Source organism: Desmodus rotundus, chromosome 3 (assembly GCF_022682495.2).
Source record: "Desmodus rotundus isolate HL8 chromosome 3, HLdesRot8A.1, whole genome shotgun sequence".
Taxonomy (NCBI): Eukaryota; Metazoa; Chordata; class Mammalia; order Chiroptera; family Phyllostomidae; genus Desmodus; species Desmodus rotundus.
Window position 1 is genome coordinate 181,840,931 of NC_071389.1, and position 16,430 is coordinate 181,857,360.

Below are 16,430 nucleotides of genomic sequence, written 5' to 3' on the forward strand. Positions count from 1 at the left end.
AAGATTACCTGACGCAGTAAGATTGTGCAGATCCAACATTTCCCAGTGACTACCTTCCCACTTCTCGCCCCCCTGTGAAGAACACACCCATTTATCTTCTAACAGGTGGAGAAATGCCTGATCCAGAAAGAACAGCAGGCCAGGAGAGAACTTCTAATTGCTCACAAATCTCCCTTGGCAATCTGTTCCTAATGGCATTGGAAGGCCATGTTTTAGGCCCTGGCAGAAAAGTTACTGAAGGGGTACATTGGCAGAGCACATGAAATCTCAGTCTAGCACTGGCCAGCTTTTAGGGTTTGGTCCTGCTCTACAGTGGTCTGTCAGCAAACTGCAGACGGCTGCCCGAAGTAACACACTGGCCACAGTATCTCCTGAGGGCGCCCAATTCAACCTGATCCAGCTAAGTAAGGGATACTCACTCAGCGGAGGGGCTATGAGAAAACCTGTTTCCTGTGACTGGAGAGACTTTCGGAAGAACCACTGTGGTGTGATTTTCTTTAGCCAGTAGGTCACAACGTTAGCTGCAATGGAATCATCAGGTTGGAAACCGCAGAGATGCTGGTTTAAAAGCTTGGGCCTCTAGAGCTTAAAAATTGCCCTGGATGACACTCAAGTGCAACCAAGGACTTTCTAGCTCCTTCCAGATACCCCCAGACCAACCATCAGGCCCCCACTCTATCCCTTAGTTTTCAGGTAAGAAACCTGAGGTTAGCTAAGCTATGTAAGTGCCCAGAGTTTCACTGAATGCCTTGAGCTGAGAGTTGGGAATCGAGGTTCATTCTCTCCTTTAGGTTATCCAGTGCCCTTGAAAGCAACTGCCTGACTCCATAATCTGGTTCTTTTTCCATCACCATTATATTGTTCTATGGGGGCTGCTAGCCAGGATCCAAGGGCCTTATCCTAGGAGGCTCATGGGTCCTGGTGACTAAAACCAACACAACAACTCGATAAGCTGCCGGACTGCTGAAGCTGCGTGCTTTTTGTCCAGAACACAGAGGGATGTGGCTCTGCCCTTCATCCCACCCAGACACCACCAGTGCCCAGGATCCCTCACGTCCCCGGAAATCTTTTGCCTACAACCCACTTTCTGAAACCAATCTAACATTAAAGTTCTTCTGTCTGAAGCAACAACAAAAAATCAGTGACCCTAGTTGGTGTAAAGAAATAACAATATATTGGGTGGATCCTGGGACTGTTCACACATCCAGACACACCGTGAAAGAGCCAAAGCTTGGGAAGTAGGAAGTCTCTGAAGACCTCCTCCTCGGAGAGAGCTGCCATAAAAGCTATTGAGCTCTGGCCACTACTAACCTCTCCATCTCTCCAGTCAAGCCCCCCTTCCCTCAAGAAAATCTGCTGGGCTCAGCTCACGTTTGGGTCTTCCCCCATCAATCAGCTGTGGTAGTGAGGCAGGGTCTCACGGGGCACGGACATGACCCCTGGGACAAGGGCGAACTGTAAGCCAGGCGGCCACCCCAACAGAAGTCTATTTCGGTTACCCGTGTCTGTAGCCTCTGCTGTGCAATGACCAATGACAAAGGGCAAAAAGACACAAAAGACATTGTTTAGTCAAATAATTTTAATCAAGTTAACAGTAAGCAGTAAAAGTGCAATTACAGGAAAACCCCCATATTTTACATGTTTAAACTGTTTGCCATTGTCTTTACTTGTAAGGTGTTGAAGGTGGGACCCACTCTTGAATCTTCTTCCTAGTGGTGGAATAAGGCACGTACTGTTCTGGAGTGCCACTCACGTTGAATTTATGGTTTGCCCAAATGAATTTGCGAACAATAGGAGGCTTTATTGTTGGAGGATCATCAGTCATGCAGTGAAGCCAACGATGCCTGAAGGAGGGGAAAGAAGACAGTTGTGAAGAGGCAGAGCAGCGTGCTGGGGCGGTGGAGCTATTTTGTTGCTTGAGCTCGAATCTTAGCTCTATCACTAACTGGCTGAACTTTTCTATGCCTTAGTTTTTTCATCTGAACATCTTACTTCCTAAGGATGGTGTACGGATTAAATGAGACAATACATATAAAGCACCTAGAAAAATTCCTGTGCATAGTAGGCACTCAACAAACATTAGCTACTGTTATCATCCTTACCGTATTTCATCAGATCTGGGACACCGTCAATTTTATGATTCACCATTATTTTATGTACCTCTAAGAAAGAAAAATGCTGCAACCACTTCATGACAGTACCGATCAGAATATGTATCCTAACTTTAGATGTAAAACTACATTCTAAAGTCGATGAACTACAGTATTACTACGAGATGCTGGAGGCCGATTCTGGAGCTTCCGTGTGCTCTGGCTTGTGAGAGTTTGAAACCCAATGGCTGAAGAAGAGGAAGAGGGCTCTCTGCGTGAATCTTAAATTCAAGCTCAAGTCTGAACACAGAACATAAAATTTGTTATTCTAAAGTTATTAGATCACAGCCCAAAGTTCATAAGTGTTTCGGCCTAAGTGTTCAACCATTTTGACCCAAAGGATATTTCCTGGGAGTGCCAAAAACCCAGCCTAAAGAAGGAAGCTGGGTGCTTTCCTCAGAGTCCACAGAGGAATGTCTCTCTAATGACAGAGAAAGGAAGAATCGATGTCCACGGGACAAAGAGGAAAACTGAGCAGGAAGCCAAACTGAGTGTGTATGGGAAAGGAAGGAGAAAGACGATTCACCCCAGACCCCCAGGCTCAGAGCTCCTGAGACAGATACGACCCTGAATGAGGAAAAGGGAACGAGGACCCTGACAGCAATAGCACTGTAGCTCCAAGGGCCGGCAGGGGGGGGGTTGCCCAGCTACAGAGAAAAGGGAAAGAGAAGGTGGTTTCAGTAACATAATTAAGGCTAAAGCTAATAAGAAAAATTTATGATGCTATGTAAGTTCAAGAATATTTGCTAGTGGTAATTGATAGATCTAACTAGGTAACTGACTAACACCATTAAGAAAAGAGATAAAATATTATTACCGTTGCTGTATTTCAGGCTAAAGATAATTGCATTGTGACCAGCTAACATCGTGAAGAATGAGGAAGTCTGTCCACACTGGGCTGCTGTCCCCGTTACACCCCCCAAAGGAAGCGCGGATCACTTAGTGGGAGTGATCTGGGCCAATAAACCACGGCCGTGAGCAGGGCTCTGAAACCCTCCGAGAGGCTGCTGGGGAGACAGGCTCCCCGGCCACTCGGAGGAGGATGGGCTGCCAAAACCAAGGCTGTCACTTATCAAGGGGCTTCATGTAAACTCAAGGCACAGCAGAGATATTTAACTTTACCTTGTTGAGTCATCTTAAGTAACTATAGAAAATTTTATTCAAATAATTGCTGTTATGACTCCTGAAGGTTAAAATGATATTTAAGGAACCACAGTCCAAAGATTTTTTTTTTTTGTATCTTATTCAGTTACTTAAGTGACAAATTGAACTACAGAGAAATAAAAAATGCTCAAAAAACTAAAAGATATTTTTTACCACAGTACATAAAGTGTGAAAATGTTTATCCAGTCAGGCGACTGGCAGGAGTCAGGGGGCGAGTGAACCATCTGCTCTCATCGTGGCCGGTGAGGGGCAATAAGAAACCAAAAAGTAATTGTCTGCTAGGCTGGCAGCACCCTTCTGTTGTAATTCGTGTTAAGGAAAGGCTGCAGAAGCTACAGCTTCTGGATTTCCACACCGAAGTGTATTTGTGCAGCAGCCTGGTCTGTGCGTTCCAGTTAACGAAGGACGCCAGCAGACCGACACGGGGCAGCTGCCTGACTGGCCACTTCGGTTTGTATCACTGGCATTTTCTCAAAGGACAAAATACAAAGTTACTTAAACTCGATGATAAAGTCAGTGAAACTACCAATGAGAAGACTGGTAGAAAGGTAAAAAGTGATAAATACCAAAGAGATAAACATTTATAACGAAACTATAATACATTTTGGGAAAAATTCAGAACTCAAATATATTGAAGTTGTATCAAAATAACGGGAAACAAAGACATTAAGTCACGATTACAACACAACTCAAACGGAAATAAATCCCACGAGTGGTCGGCCCTATTTTCAGCTGCAGAAGAGAGAAAGTGTGCCGGGCAACAGGGAAGGAACAGCGGTCCTTTCCTGGAGAGCACACTGCTTCACTTAGATAGCCTCTCCGCTCGAGTGCGTGCAAAGTGCAAAATGAAGGGATTTATTTTAAAAATCACTTGCAAATTAATATAGTCTTTTCAGGTTAGTATTAATAACAAAGATTAAAAAGTTTAATTTTCCCTTTCAGAAAATTCTCAGAAATAAAACATTACCAAATAACAGCGAACAACAACAAAACTATAGGCCGTTTTGGATCTGTCTTCTTTTTGGATAATATGCATTATTAATACTGGGAATCAAGACTGGTTTCTGACCATAATGTTCTTGTTTCAGATGTTTTCACTTAACATCACTGAGCCTAGAAATGCCAAAGATTGTTTTAGTTTTTCAAAAAAATAAATAGGAAAGACCAAAGAAAAACTCCAGACTGTTTTTCTAAGGTAAAAATACTCATCATACTGCCCTGGCGGGGCAGGTAGGTTGGAGTGCTGTCCCTGAACACCAAAAGGTGGTGGGTTTCGATCCCCGGCTGGCCCCTGATCCATTTTTTCTCCTTCTCTCCCTCTTCCCCTCTTCCTCCCTCTCTGGAATCAATAAACATACTCTCAAGTGAGGATTAAAACAAATACTCATTGCACTAAAACTATTATTGCTCCACCCACTTTAGTTTATGAAACATTCTCACACATGATCACTTAGCCACTTATTTAATATTTCACATTTTAAAACTGAGAAAACAGAACTGAAATGACTTTCACAAGGTCCCACAGCACACGGCACAGAGCTGAGGCTTGAACACAGCTTCGCAAAGGCTGAAGAGAACCCTTTGATCAGTAACTTAAATTACAATCAACAGATGAAAACCAGGTGAGAATTGTGATGATATCTAGGTATCCGCCCAAATCCCGAGATCCGTCTAACCCCAGATGTGAAATTTAACAAATTTTAAAAAGAAAAGATAGTTCACTGCAAAATACGCAACTCAAACTCTGTCAGCTCGGTAACTATTATTTTTAATTAAGTGCAATCGGAAATAAAATCCCAGTAGGGTTTGACGAATATAAGGATCAGCGGGAAGTCCGTCTGAGCAAGTTTTGAAAACTCACAATGACCAGAGAGGCTGACATCACTAGACGTTGAAGTTTCGAAGATCAGAATGGCCTACACACTGGGACAAAGTCCAACAGTAAACGTACTATTCCCCAAACAGACTAAAGGATAGATAAGACAGGGCTGGAATATCAAATTTGGGGGAAAGTAAACATTCTCAACAAATGATGCTAGGATAATTTAAAAAAAAGTCAAGTTATATTTCCTAAGACAAATATCAAAATAAATTTACAGATAGATTAATAATGCTCAGATATAATATGGGTGAATATTTGTTTCATAATACATATTAATAGTTATAGAACATGAAGGACCATTTCTAAGCTTAATGTCAAAGGCAAAAAGCCATAAAGAAAATAAATAGCAATTTTACTACATAAAAGTAAAAATGTTATCAATGTCCTAAAACTCCGAAAACAAGATTAAAGGATAAAAGAAACAGGGAAAACCACTTGAAATATATAGAAAAGTACTTCATCTATCATCACAAGTCAGAAAGAGAAACTCAAATATCCAATAGAAAAATGGACAGAAGACATTAAAACTTATACAGCACGCACACTCCCGGATTCAACCACCTGACTGGGGAACTGGCCGTAGGAAGTGAGGATGGGGAGGTACATGCCTGCGATGCGCACCATTCCAGACACTGGACAAATATTAATCCTTATAATAACAACTCTGTGGGACAGATGTTATTATCCCAACTGAATAAATGAGGAAGCTAGGACACAAAGAGTTCAAGCAACTTACCCAAGGTGGAGCTAGGATTCAATCCCTGCCTATCTCTTCAAAAAGTCCTTTCACATTAAAAACAAAAACAAAAGGATACAAATGCATTGAAAAGAGATCACAAGAATATATATTTAATGTTAACAATGGTTTGTCTCAGTGTGGTAGGGTAACAGATTATTTTTATTTGCTTTGTAAATAAAACAGGACATTTGCTTTAGAACATTTACGACATTTTCTGTTATTTTTCTGAATTTTCTGTAATGGACATGTGCTATTTACAGAAAGAAAAAAAGCTATTGAAAAGAAAAATCCTTCTAATTTAAATCAACTAGAAATGGTTTAAAAACCCTGTCCAAGTCATCTGTCATTTTTTTGAGACTATAAATATGTTCTGTCTACTTCTAACCCCATTTCATCCCCATTAAGCCATCATTATTAAAAAATTACTCTAAAGTATTCAAATGTTTTAGTGAAAGACTGTCCCACTCAGTCCTCCTTAATAGAAAATTTTTCTAAGTTCCACAATGCAATGTCATTTACCAGTTACATAGAAAAGGGTCAAACTGGTGTTTTTTTTAATCTAGAAACCTCAAGATTTTTCTACATACGATTATCTCTAGCAGATACTATACACTGATAACCTGTAAACGCAATAAAGATTTCTTCTGGAAATTGGAATCAAGAGCAGTCAGTAATACACAGTTTATTTCCGTACCCCAGGTATGAAATTTTCCACCATCTCATGTTTGTCAAATATTAGAATCAATCTTAAATGAAGCACTGAATAGTAGGTGAAATGTGTCAAACAAAAGCTGAATTTTAAAAATCAAAACAATCTGCCCTGTGATTCAGTTGGTTGGAGTGTCTTCCTGTAAATCCAAAGGTCATGGGTTTGATTCCCTGTCAGGGCACATGGCCGGGCTGCAGGTCCCTACCGGTCTAGGTACCTATGAGAGGCAACCAATAGATGTTTCTCTCCCTCTCTCTGTCTCTCCCCGCCTCCCCCCACCCCCCCCCCGCCCGCCCCCGTCTCTAAAATTAATGGGCGTGTCCTCAGGTGAGGATTAAAAAAGAAATCGAAACAATCTTGTCTTCTGCTTTTATTAACACTGTAACAGAGATTATAAAGTAACATTCTTTAACATATGAAAGTCTACTTAAAAACATGCAGTCTATCATTTCTTAGTACACAGCTTCTTAATTTCCTGATTTGCTGGACCAGAAATAAAGTAAATATCAGGAAGGATCTATTATGAAAAGAATCTTGCAACCCATTGTACTGAGCCACACTCATTTCAATTCAATTCAAAGAGTGTTTTACAGGCCCCTCCCTGCTACCTGAAGAAGGCTAGATTAAGCAGATACACCAAAAGGAAGAAAACATTCCCTGCCATTAAGATGGCAGTTTATTTAGGGGAAGAATATTTTAAAAGACTAAAACAAATGATTCACTGGGATAAGGTATTAAAAGGGACAGGTGGAAGTGAGAATGGAATTCAGAAGCAAATCTAGCTTTAAATTCATACAAAAGCTACAAAGGAATGACAGGCATACCATTTCTGGACCAGCTAGAAGTGAAAGAAATTATTGTATCCTAAAAGCAAAATAATCGATGGTTTACGTAAAATAGTATACCAAGTAAAACAGCATAGTCATTCAACAAATATTTATTGAGCAACTACCATGTGCTAGACACTATTTTAGGCTTTAGCAACACAACAGTGAACAAAGTTCTTACTGTGAAGAAGCAAGGTAGCTGGGAGAACAATAAATTAAATAATACGTAATAGTACACCAGGCAGAGAGGAGTGCTACCAGGCTGAAGGGGACACAGTGTGAGAGAACAGGGACAGTGTTCTGAACCAGGGTAGTACGAGAAGCCACTGGAGCGGGCACTTGACCAGAGAGGCACGAGCCAGTGCGACATCGGGCGCAGTACCAAGTGCCTGAGACAGGGTATGCTCACTGCTCAAGGGGAGTGAGAGGCCGACGTGGCTAAGTCAGGGGTCAGCAGGGCCGTGCACAGGGCGGCGTGTGGAGCCCTGGCAGGGCCGAGGTCACAGAAGGTCTTGCAGACCATGTAAGGAGTGGGGGTTTTAATTCTCACTATCATGAAGAGTCGATGGACAGTTCTGAGCAGAGTTGATGTGATCTGATTTTCATTTTAAAATAATCACTCTGGTCAGTCAGTATGTAAAGAATACTAGTTGTTCTGCGGGAAGGCAATCCGCCAGTTGGGAGGATGTGGTAGAGGTCCAGGCAGGTGACGAGGGCTTGGACCAGGGTCACAGTCACAGTGGTAGAGAGCCTGCTTCTCTATACAAGCTTCTAAAACACCTTAGGCCAACCATAAAACACCTCGTCAACGCATATAGCCGGCCCTCCGCATCGTGGATTACCAATGGAAGAGGGAAAACTTACGGACATGTAATAAAACAATTCACATGTAAGTGCACCTGTGTAAACCAAGGGCCACCTGTATAAACCCCAGAGCAAGGGTGCGACGAGAAGAACCCGACACTGCTTCTGTGACATTCCTGCCAGACAGCACAGTCTGAGTCCAGCCAATGGACAATGAGGGGCATTCTGTAACTGGCCTGTTCTTTTCAAACATATCAAGACTACAAAAAGCAAGGAAAAGCTGAGGAACCAATCCAAGGTGAAAGAGACTAGAGAGAAATAAGATGCACCTGAAATGCACGACTACATCCTCTTGCTACAAAGGACACTGTTGGGACAACTGACAAAACTTGAGCCGGGGCTGCAGACCATGCAGAAGCGGTGTGTCCCTGGGCATTTCCTGGCTTCGATGACTGTACTGCAGTCAGGGAGCAGAATGTCCTCACTTGCAGGAAGGACACGTGAAATTATTCGGGAGTGCTAGCGCATCATCGTTTTGGCAACTTAATTTGAAATGATTCAAATACTGGTAACTTTATAATGGAGGTGAACACTCTGAGATTATCCCAGTTGCTACTCACTAGAGCCCAAAACTATTTCTGATGATCAACTAAAATAAAATGTCAGTTAACCTGATACACTTATTTCTAGTTTTTTTGGTGAAACTTTCTCCAGAGTTTATTGTATATCGACCAAACGGTATTATTTCAGCAACCAATGGAATAGATACCAGTACTTTGTTTTGAAATATTTAATATAAAATTTCATAATTTAAGTAAAAGCATTTACAATTTCATTTCAAAATGATTATATTATAAAATCATAGTTTTTAGAGATCTAAGGAATTTGGGGGCCCTCATTTTACAGATGAGAAAACTAAGCCCCAGAGAGGTTCAGGAACTTAAGATCCAACTGTGAAATAAGATCAGAGCCAGAGTTCTTTTCGCCCTTCCCTGCACCATAGCCGGGCGATACTGTGGCGTATTGTTTTCCCTCCGAAGAGAGCACACCGCTCCGTGTCCCAACATATAATGTGAGGCTGTCACAGCTCCATCAACAGATAGCATCTACGTTCTCTCCCATTGAACTCGGGCAGAATTTTCCAATTGCCTCAACCAACGAAATGTAAAATTGATACTAGATGATTTCCAAGACTGAGTCAAGCAAGGCATTATGGTTTCTGTCTGGCTCGCTCTCTCCTTCTCTCTCTCTCAGAGCACTTGACTGAGGAGGCCCCGGCTATGTCCCCAGCTGACTGCCAGCATCAGCCTCCAGACACTGAGTGAGCAAGTCTGCAGAGGTGTCCAGTACCCAGTCTTTGAATCTTCCACCTGAGGCCTGACGTCCTGGGGCAGAGATAAGCCACCCAGGCTGTGTCTTGTCTAAACTCCTGATGCACAAAAACTGATATATATAACAGATGGATGGTTTTGGAGTACCACTTACTGCCTTATTAAGAAATAAGCTATTCAATAAATATTTGTGCAATAAAACAAACATTGCCAAGCCAAAAACACAGAAGGCTCACTTAGCTTACCATTCGGGGGGCACCATGCTTCCATCCACATCCCAGAATGTGTTTTTGCCATTCATTTCGGTAGTATATACAACCCATCGGTGACGGCCTGAGGGGAAAGATTGACATTTAAAAGATGTGAGAAAATAAAGACAACCTTAAAGAACAAAACAAAACATAATTGCATAATATCAAAGAAGACAACCTTTTCATTAAGATAAGCCTTCTATGTGTTCTTATGCAGGAGGTATGTTAGAGGACTAGCACCCCAGTTGTGATGGTGAAGGCAGGCTCCCGGAAGTGTACGGCAACCTTTTATCAACAGCCTGGCAGCTGCCACAGCAAACTCCCTGCAGAGGGACTAAGACCGACTCAGTGGGCGGGGCTCAGGCCTTTCCCACACTGGAGAGTCCTCGCTTCCACCCAGGCCAAGAAAGCAATGGAGAGGGTAGTGGGGTGTGTTCTCAGCTGGTCAGGGTATTCCAGAGAGAAAGTGCTCCTCCTGAAAATGGGGCAGCAGAAATGTCTCCACAGCAATCACACTTGAATTATTTTTCCATATCTATTTTTTTAAGTAATCACCAGAGACTCTTTCAGAAGTTGGTGATTATACATAATAAGCAAACTGTATATAAATGATGGTTAGATTAAGTAGGACAGTTGGTGTTGTCAAAATACAACCATATGGCTGCATTCTTTAATACATTTCTGTGGAGTAGTTGGAGACCTAACTGCAATTTACAAGACTGTTTCTATTGGGTCCTTAAGATGGGCAAAGACCTGTATTCCAATCAAGACTTTGTCACTTATTGTCAGTGAATATTAGGCAAATTGTATGAGCCTCAGGTTCTTTGTCTATTAAAAGTGAATGATTATACCTATATCTTAATGCTGCTGTGAAAATTCAATCACACACACATATACTTACTTCAGCATCAGACATGTGAGTGCATAATAAATATTAATTCCTTCTACCATTTCCTCATTGCCCCTACCCCACAAACAGGGAACACTGAATTCATCTCTGTAATGGATTTAAACCAATAAGCAAAAGGTAATCTGCATTTGCTTTAGAGTTTGCCTAGGTAAATAATCAACAAACATCAACTAGTGCAATTTAAATACAACCACATCTATTTAAAGAAATAAAGATTTTAATCAGGATTTGCTTCTTCTATTAGAGAAATCAATCTTGAGAGTAAGTGACTAAAAGTAAACCATAGAAAAAAGAATCAGAAGAAAATACAAAAGAATGGAAGCATATACCGTGTTTATAGATAAGAATTAATATCATTAAAATATCCATACTCCAAAGCAATCTATAGGCTCAATGTAATCCTTGTCAAAATATGGCATATTTCACAGAACTAGAACAAATCATCCAAAATTTTATACAGAACTGCAAAAGAATCTGAATAGTCTCAGCAATATTGAGAAAGAACAAAGTTGGGGATATCATGCTACCTGATATCAAACTATACTATAAGTCCATAGTAATTAAAACAGCATGGTACTGCCCTGACCGTGGCGGCTCTGAAATAATTTTAGGACTATATAAATGTAACTACTCCTTAACTGTTAAGGAGTTGAAGTTACAATTGGTCCTTTGAAGGCAACCATGAGGCTGATGTGGCCCCTGGTGAAAATGAGTTTGACACCCCTGGTTTACAGTAAGGTTGAAGGCAATCTAAATGTCTGTCAACAGTAAAGTGTTTGAAAACATAATGGTGTTGCTGTGAAAAAAAACTTAAAAAAGAAAATACAAATATCCAAACAAAAAAGGCATGCTATAGATACATCTAAGTAATATGGGAAAATGGTCATGGTTTTTATTTAAAAATACACCCGTTTACAAACAACATGCACAACATAACCCCATGAAATAAAAAGTATATGTAGCTTTATACACTGATTAAAGCAGCTCCTTGTATATTATGAAAAACAGAGTCAAATCAAGTCTCAAGCTCACTCCCATTATGTATACCAAAAATACTGCACTCACCAAAAAACTGCTTGTTGTCTTCATAGTATTTGTTTCCATATTTGTCTTCACCCACTAATGTACCAACCCTCACATCATTTACCCTGTGAATATCCCAAAGAAAACAGACATTTTAGAATAATTCTTTGTTCAAAACACAAATGTAAATAAAGCGAGCATACCAACTTCAGCAACAAAGGCAATCAGGAAAATGAAGAGCTGTTTGGGGATAATCACTAGTTGCAGACTTCTAGCTTTCCTCTCCAGGCTCGACCCACCACTGCTGACATACCAGTTTTCACGTAAGAGCTCTAGACCACCTGCTCTGTTGGCCCCAGAACCACATAGACAGCACAAGAAAAGATAAACCGACCCACTTTATATACTTCAAATACACTAAATATGTAGATACAAATTACAAGACTACTTTTATGTACTATCAGGGCACTGGAGTTAGCAAAAACCTTCACGAAGTCTGGAAGCCAAAGTATTTCAACCTAAAATGATATGAATGTCCTGGATTTCATTCGACTCTGAGTTTTCAATTGGCTTCCACGGGCGATGCTGCTAGTCGGATTCAACGAATGTTGGGACTGGTAGGGATCATTATGAGCACCTTGTTTAACGCCTTAAGGTACAGAGGAAGAAACTGCAGGCAAGTGAAGGGAGGCGGGGAGCTCCCAAGGTCACACAGCGAGTGTTGACAATGCTCATTCCTCTCCAGGAAGCAGGGCAGGGTGCAGGCCCGGTGCCCTCGCCTCCACGTCACAGCTCCATCTCTAGGGCTGGCTTTGGTCCTGTCTCTGGGACACCCCCGGAAAGAGACTGCGGCCCGGGGGAAAAGGCAGAGATTGGGCCGGTTGTCCTTGACCAGAGCTGCCGGATCTCCAGGGTGACCCAAGCCCGAGCCCCTTTCCAAGATCTCAGCCAGAGCAAGTCCAGCCCAGAGGCCAAGAGCATGGCTACGTCCGCCCGCCTACCTGAAGAGCATTCGTAGATAGCCTCGGAGGCCACCGTGGCCGCTAACCTGCTGCAGCCCGCGCTTCAACACCTGAAGGAACTCCATCTTGCCCCGCAGGCCCCGCCCTTCGCGTGCGCTGCTCAAAAAGCACCCAGAGGAAACGAACACTCAGCCGCAGGAGCCGCGCACAGAAAGTTCCCCTGCTCGGGCGCGTCAAAGGAGGTGGTTCTGCGCGTGCGCAGATCTGGAGCTCCCCCGCGTGGCCACGTCCCTATTTCCAAAGAAGTTGTGGTCGGTTTTTTCGGGAAGCAAAGGCGCAATACAGTTTTATCGGCTCTCGGAAGCTGCATTCAGAAGGTGGGGCATATGGTGGAAAACTCACCTAAAACAAGGCTCCCCCCGGTGGAGGGTTCCTCCTTTGGGGATCTCAGTTTTCTTCTCTCAAATGACTGACTCAGACTACTTCAAAATCCTTCCTAGGGCCAAGATTCTTTAGAAACAAGACACCATTAAGGAATTCAATATTGAGTACGTAATGACACTGAGTACAAATACTAGCGTTGTGTAGGAATAGCGAGGAGGAATAGAAAGGTATATGATTAAGTATCTGCTCTCAAGGATTTGGTAATTTCGTTGCAAAGTTAACATTCAAAAATTTAAAATTAGAAAAGTAATTTGTGCATTATATGTACATATATTTCTTCTCGTCTTTATTATCTGAGCTCCTGTCATCGCACAAGTGACACAAGAACGGAGCAACCCAGTCGCAAAGGAAGCCCCTAAAACCCATCCGCCCTCACCCAGAGCTGCCAGGGCTGAGTCTGAGGCTGGTGGATCCAGCACACCGCACAGGCCCTGGTCCTGGGGCATCCTGCTGCCCAGGGAGATGAAATAGGTGTGCTCCTGGAACCTCATCAGGTCAGGGGTCATCCTTGTGTAACCACCAGCAGCAGCATCTCACGAAGGATGTCACTAATCAGGAAGCTGTTCTGGACGTTGGCCATTTCCATGTTTATGGGGATAACTTAAGTCACTGGGCCTTTGCTGGCAGGTACACCAGCCGCCCCAAGCCTCCCATCCCATGACCACCCTGTTCTGCACATCAGGCTTTGGTGCATATTTAGAACTTTAAATAATAAAGGATATTAAATGAATATTTCTAATTTTTCAGTGGCTGTGTGTTTTAAAACCTGTATTCCTTGATCCATTAATTTGAAACATTCTCTTGACTCAGTTATTTATGAAATTTAGACCCTCACTTCCTTCACCTCTTCTCACCATTTGCTCTTCCAAACTCTAGTCAACATATTTCTTCCAAAAGGCGGTTTTTAAGATTTACACTAAAATTTTAACTGCAAGCTTTCATAATTGTCTATGAGTTTAAAAACTGAAACAATATTCCTTGAAAGGATCGAGTAATATGACTAGACCCAGGGAAGGGATTTAATTTTATGCTACTAAACCTTCAACCCCCCAAAAAAACTTGCAAATACGAGGGTCAAATTCCTCTTAGACTCTATCACTCAAAATCATGTCACATTTGAATTTGCTTTATGTTGAACTGTGACTTCCATGGATTTTTTGTTCTATTTAAAAAGTCCAACTGAAATATTTACTATATAAGAATGCAAAAACCCCACATTATCACCTCACATTAAGGTAATAATTCTTTCATATTAAATATTGAGGACAGTTCAAAATTCCCCAATTGTCTGATTTTTTTACAGTTTTCCCAAGATTCATATTTAGTAACTGGTTGATTTCCATTTAAATTTTATGAAGGGGAACTAAAAAACCCCAAATTTATTTATAAAACATCGTGTACTTATTCTGCCATCCAAGTACTAACCAGGCCTGACCCTGCTTTGCTTCTGAGATGAGACATCAAGTGTGTATAGTGTGGTATGGCCATAGAGTTATTCTAAAAGTAATCTCCATTTGATGCGACACACCCATAGAGACGTTTTTCCCCACTGAGTTTTTGAACTTGTTGATTTTGATGTCTTTTAGTGCTTTTGCCCATTTGTTTCACCTCTTCTACACTGGCAAAACCTTTCCCTTTGAGGACTTCTTTCATACAAGGGGAAAGAAAAAAAAAAGGTCGCTCGGGGTGAGCTCAGATGAACAAGGAGGGTGGGGTATGGGGGTTGTGCCGTTTTTGGTCAAAAATTGCTGAATACTTAGTGTGGTGTGGGCAGGTACATTGTCAAGAAACGTGCAAATGTGTTGAATGTCTTCAAAAAAACGGAGGCCCACCACAGCCTCGCACAATGCCAGCTGATAGATGCAGATGGGTTCCTAGAACACTGCTTCTCCTAGCAGAAGCCTGTACTGAAGGGGCCCGCCCTCCAGAAGATAATCCCAGGGGTTTTTTTTTGTTACCTTCTCGTAGTCGAAGGGTTTCTCCCATTCTCCACACTTTTTTTGTCCTAATTTACTTGATGAAGAAATGGGCAATTTCTCCTGTAGAATTTCCCCTAGTCTGGATTTTGTTGATTTTGTCCCTGTGTTCTTCTATCCTCTGCATTTCCTGTATATTAGTAATTAAACCTACATGATTGACCAGGTTAGTGGTTTTCTTTTTGTTGTTGTTCATTATTTTTCATAGATGATGATATCCTTCCATCAGGAAGCACACATGGTGTCTACTTGTTTCACTTTTTTGTGATTTTAGCAGCCATTGATGAGCATTGCCAATGTAATAATTTTCTAATCTCTTTAAAGCTTTAACTTGAAAATCTTAATTGAGATACTGAGTCACATGCAGTTGTAAGGTAATGCAGAGATCCTATCCTGTTTATATACTTTTCTCAGTTTCTCTGAATGGTGTAACATTTTGCAAACTTTATCATCACAACCAGGATACTGACATTAATACAATCCACTGATCTTATTCAGATGTCTCCAGTTTTTACTTGTACTCATTTGTGTGCATGTTTAGTTCTATACAGTTATCATATGTAAGTTCTGGTGTGTCACCAGTCAAGATACTGAACAGTTATATCACAAGGATCTCTGCAGCCTTTTTAATAACCATACATGCTTCTCTCCCCTCTACACCTCTCACCCTCCGGTCTTCCCTCCCTTAAAACTCTATTAAAACATAAGACCTCCTGATTTGATTCTCCAGTATTATCTTTTCTTATTTCCTATTTGTCTTTTGTTATACTTTCAGCGTGACTTACTCAACCACTTTTATCTTCCAACCCTTCTAATGAATTTCTTTGGCTATTATTTTTAATTTCCAGGGGATGTTCCTTGCTCCAAACTTCCCTTTTCAAAGCATCCTGTTCTCATTTAATGGGTACAACATCTAGTTTCTTTGAAAATATTAGTAAGGGTGTTTTCCTGATCCCTGCATTCTATCTGCATTCCACTCCAACATGTATGATCTAAATGTCTAGTTATCATGGCTGTATGCTTACATTTAATAGTAGTGACTGAAGAGCTGAATGGAAAGCCCATGTTTATACAATATGACTTGAAAACTAGTGGGCTTCCCTGAAGTGATAAAATGGGAATCAGTCTTCTTATCCAGGCACAACAAAAAGTGAGTGTGTGTCTAGAGATCATTTCTCTGGAGGCAATTAGTTTCTCTGAAAAACAAAATCCTCACAAAGAAGCCTATACCTAACAGCACTCTGGGAACATGGTTAGG

General features: G+C 41.5%; 1 protein-coding gene across 1 annotated transcript; it reads right to left on the minus strand.

Moving 5' to 3' along the window:
- Positions 1-1,561: 1,561 nt before the first annotated feature.
- Positions 1,562-12,968, minus strand: NDUFA12 (NADH:ubiquinone oxidoreductase subunit A12). Its single transcript, XM_024579541.4, has 4 exons — positions 12,792-12,968; positions 11,833-11,915; positions 9,852-9,939; positions 1,562-1,844 (listed from the first exon to the last, which is right to left on the minus strand). The coding sequence occupies exons 1-4, from the start codon at positions 12,875-12,877 to the stop codon at positions 1,664-1,666; spliced, it is 438 nt and encodes a 145-aa protein (XP_024435309.2). The 5' UTR covers positions 12,878-12,968; the 3' UTR covers positions 1,562-1,663.
- Between the last annotated feature and the right edge of the window lie 3,462 nt (positions 12,969-16,430).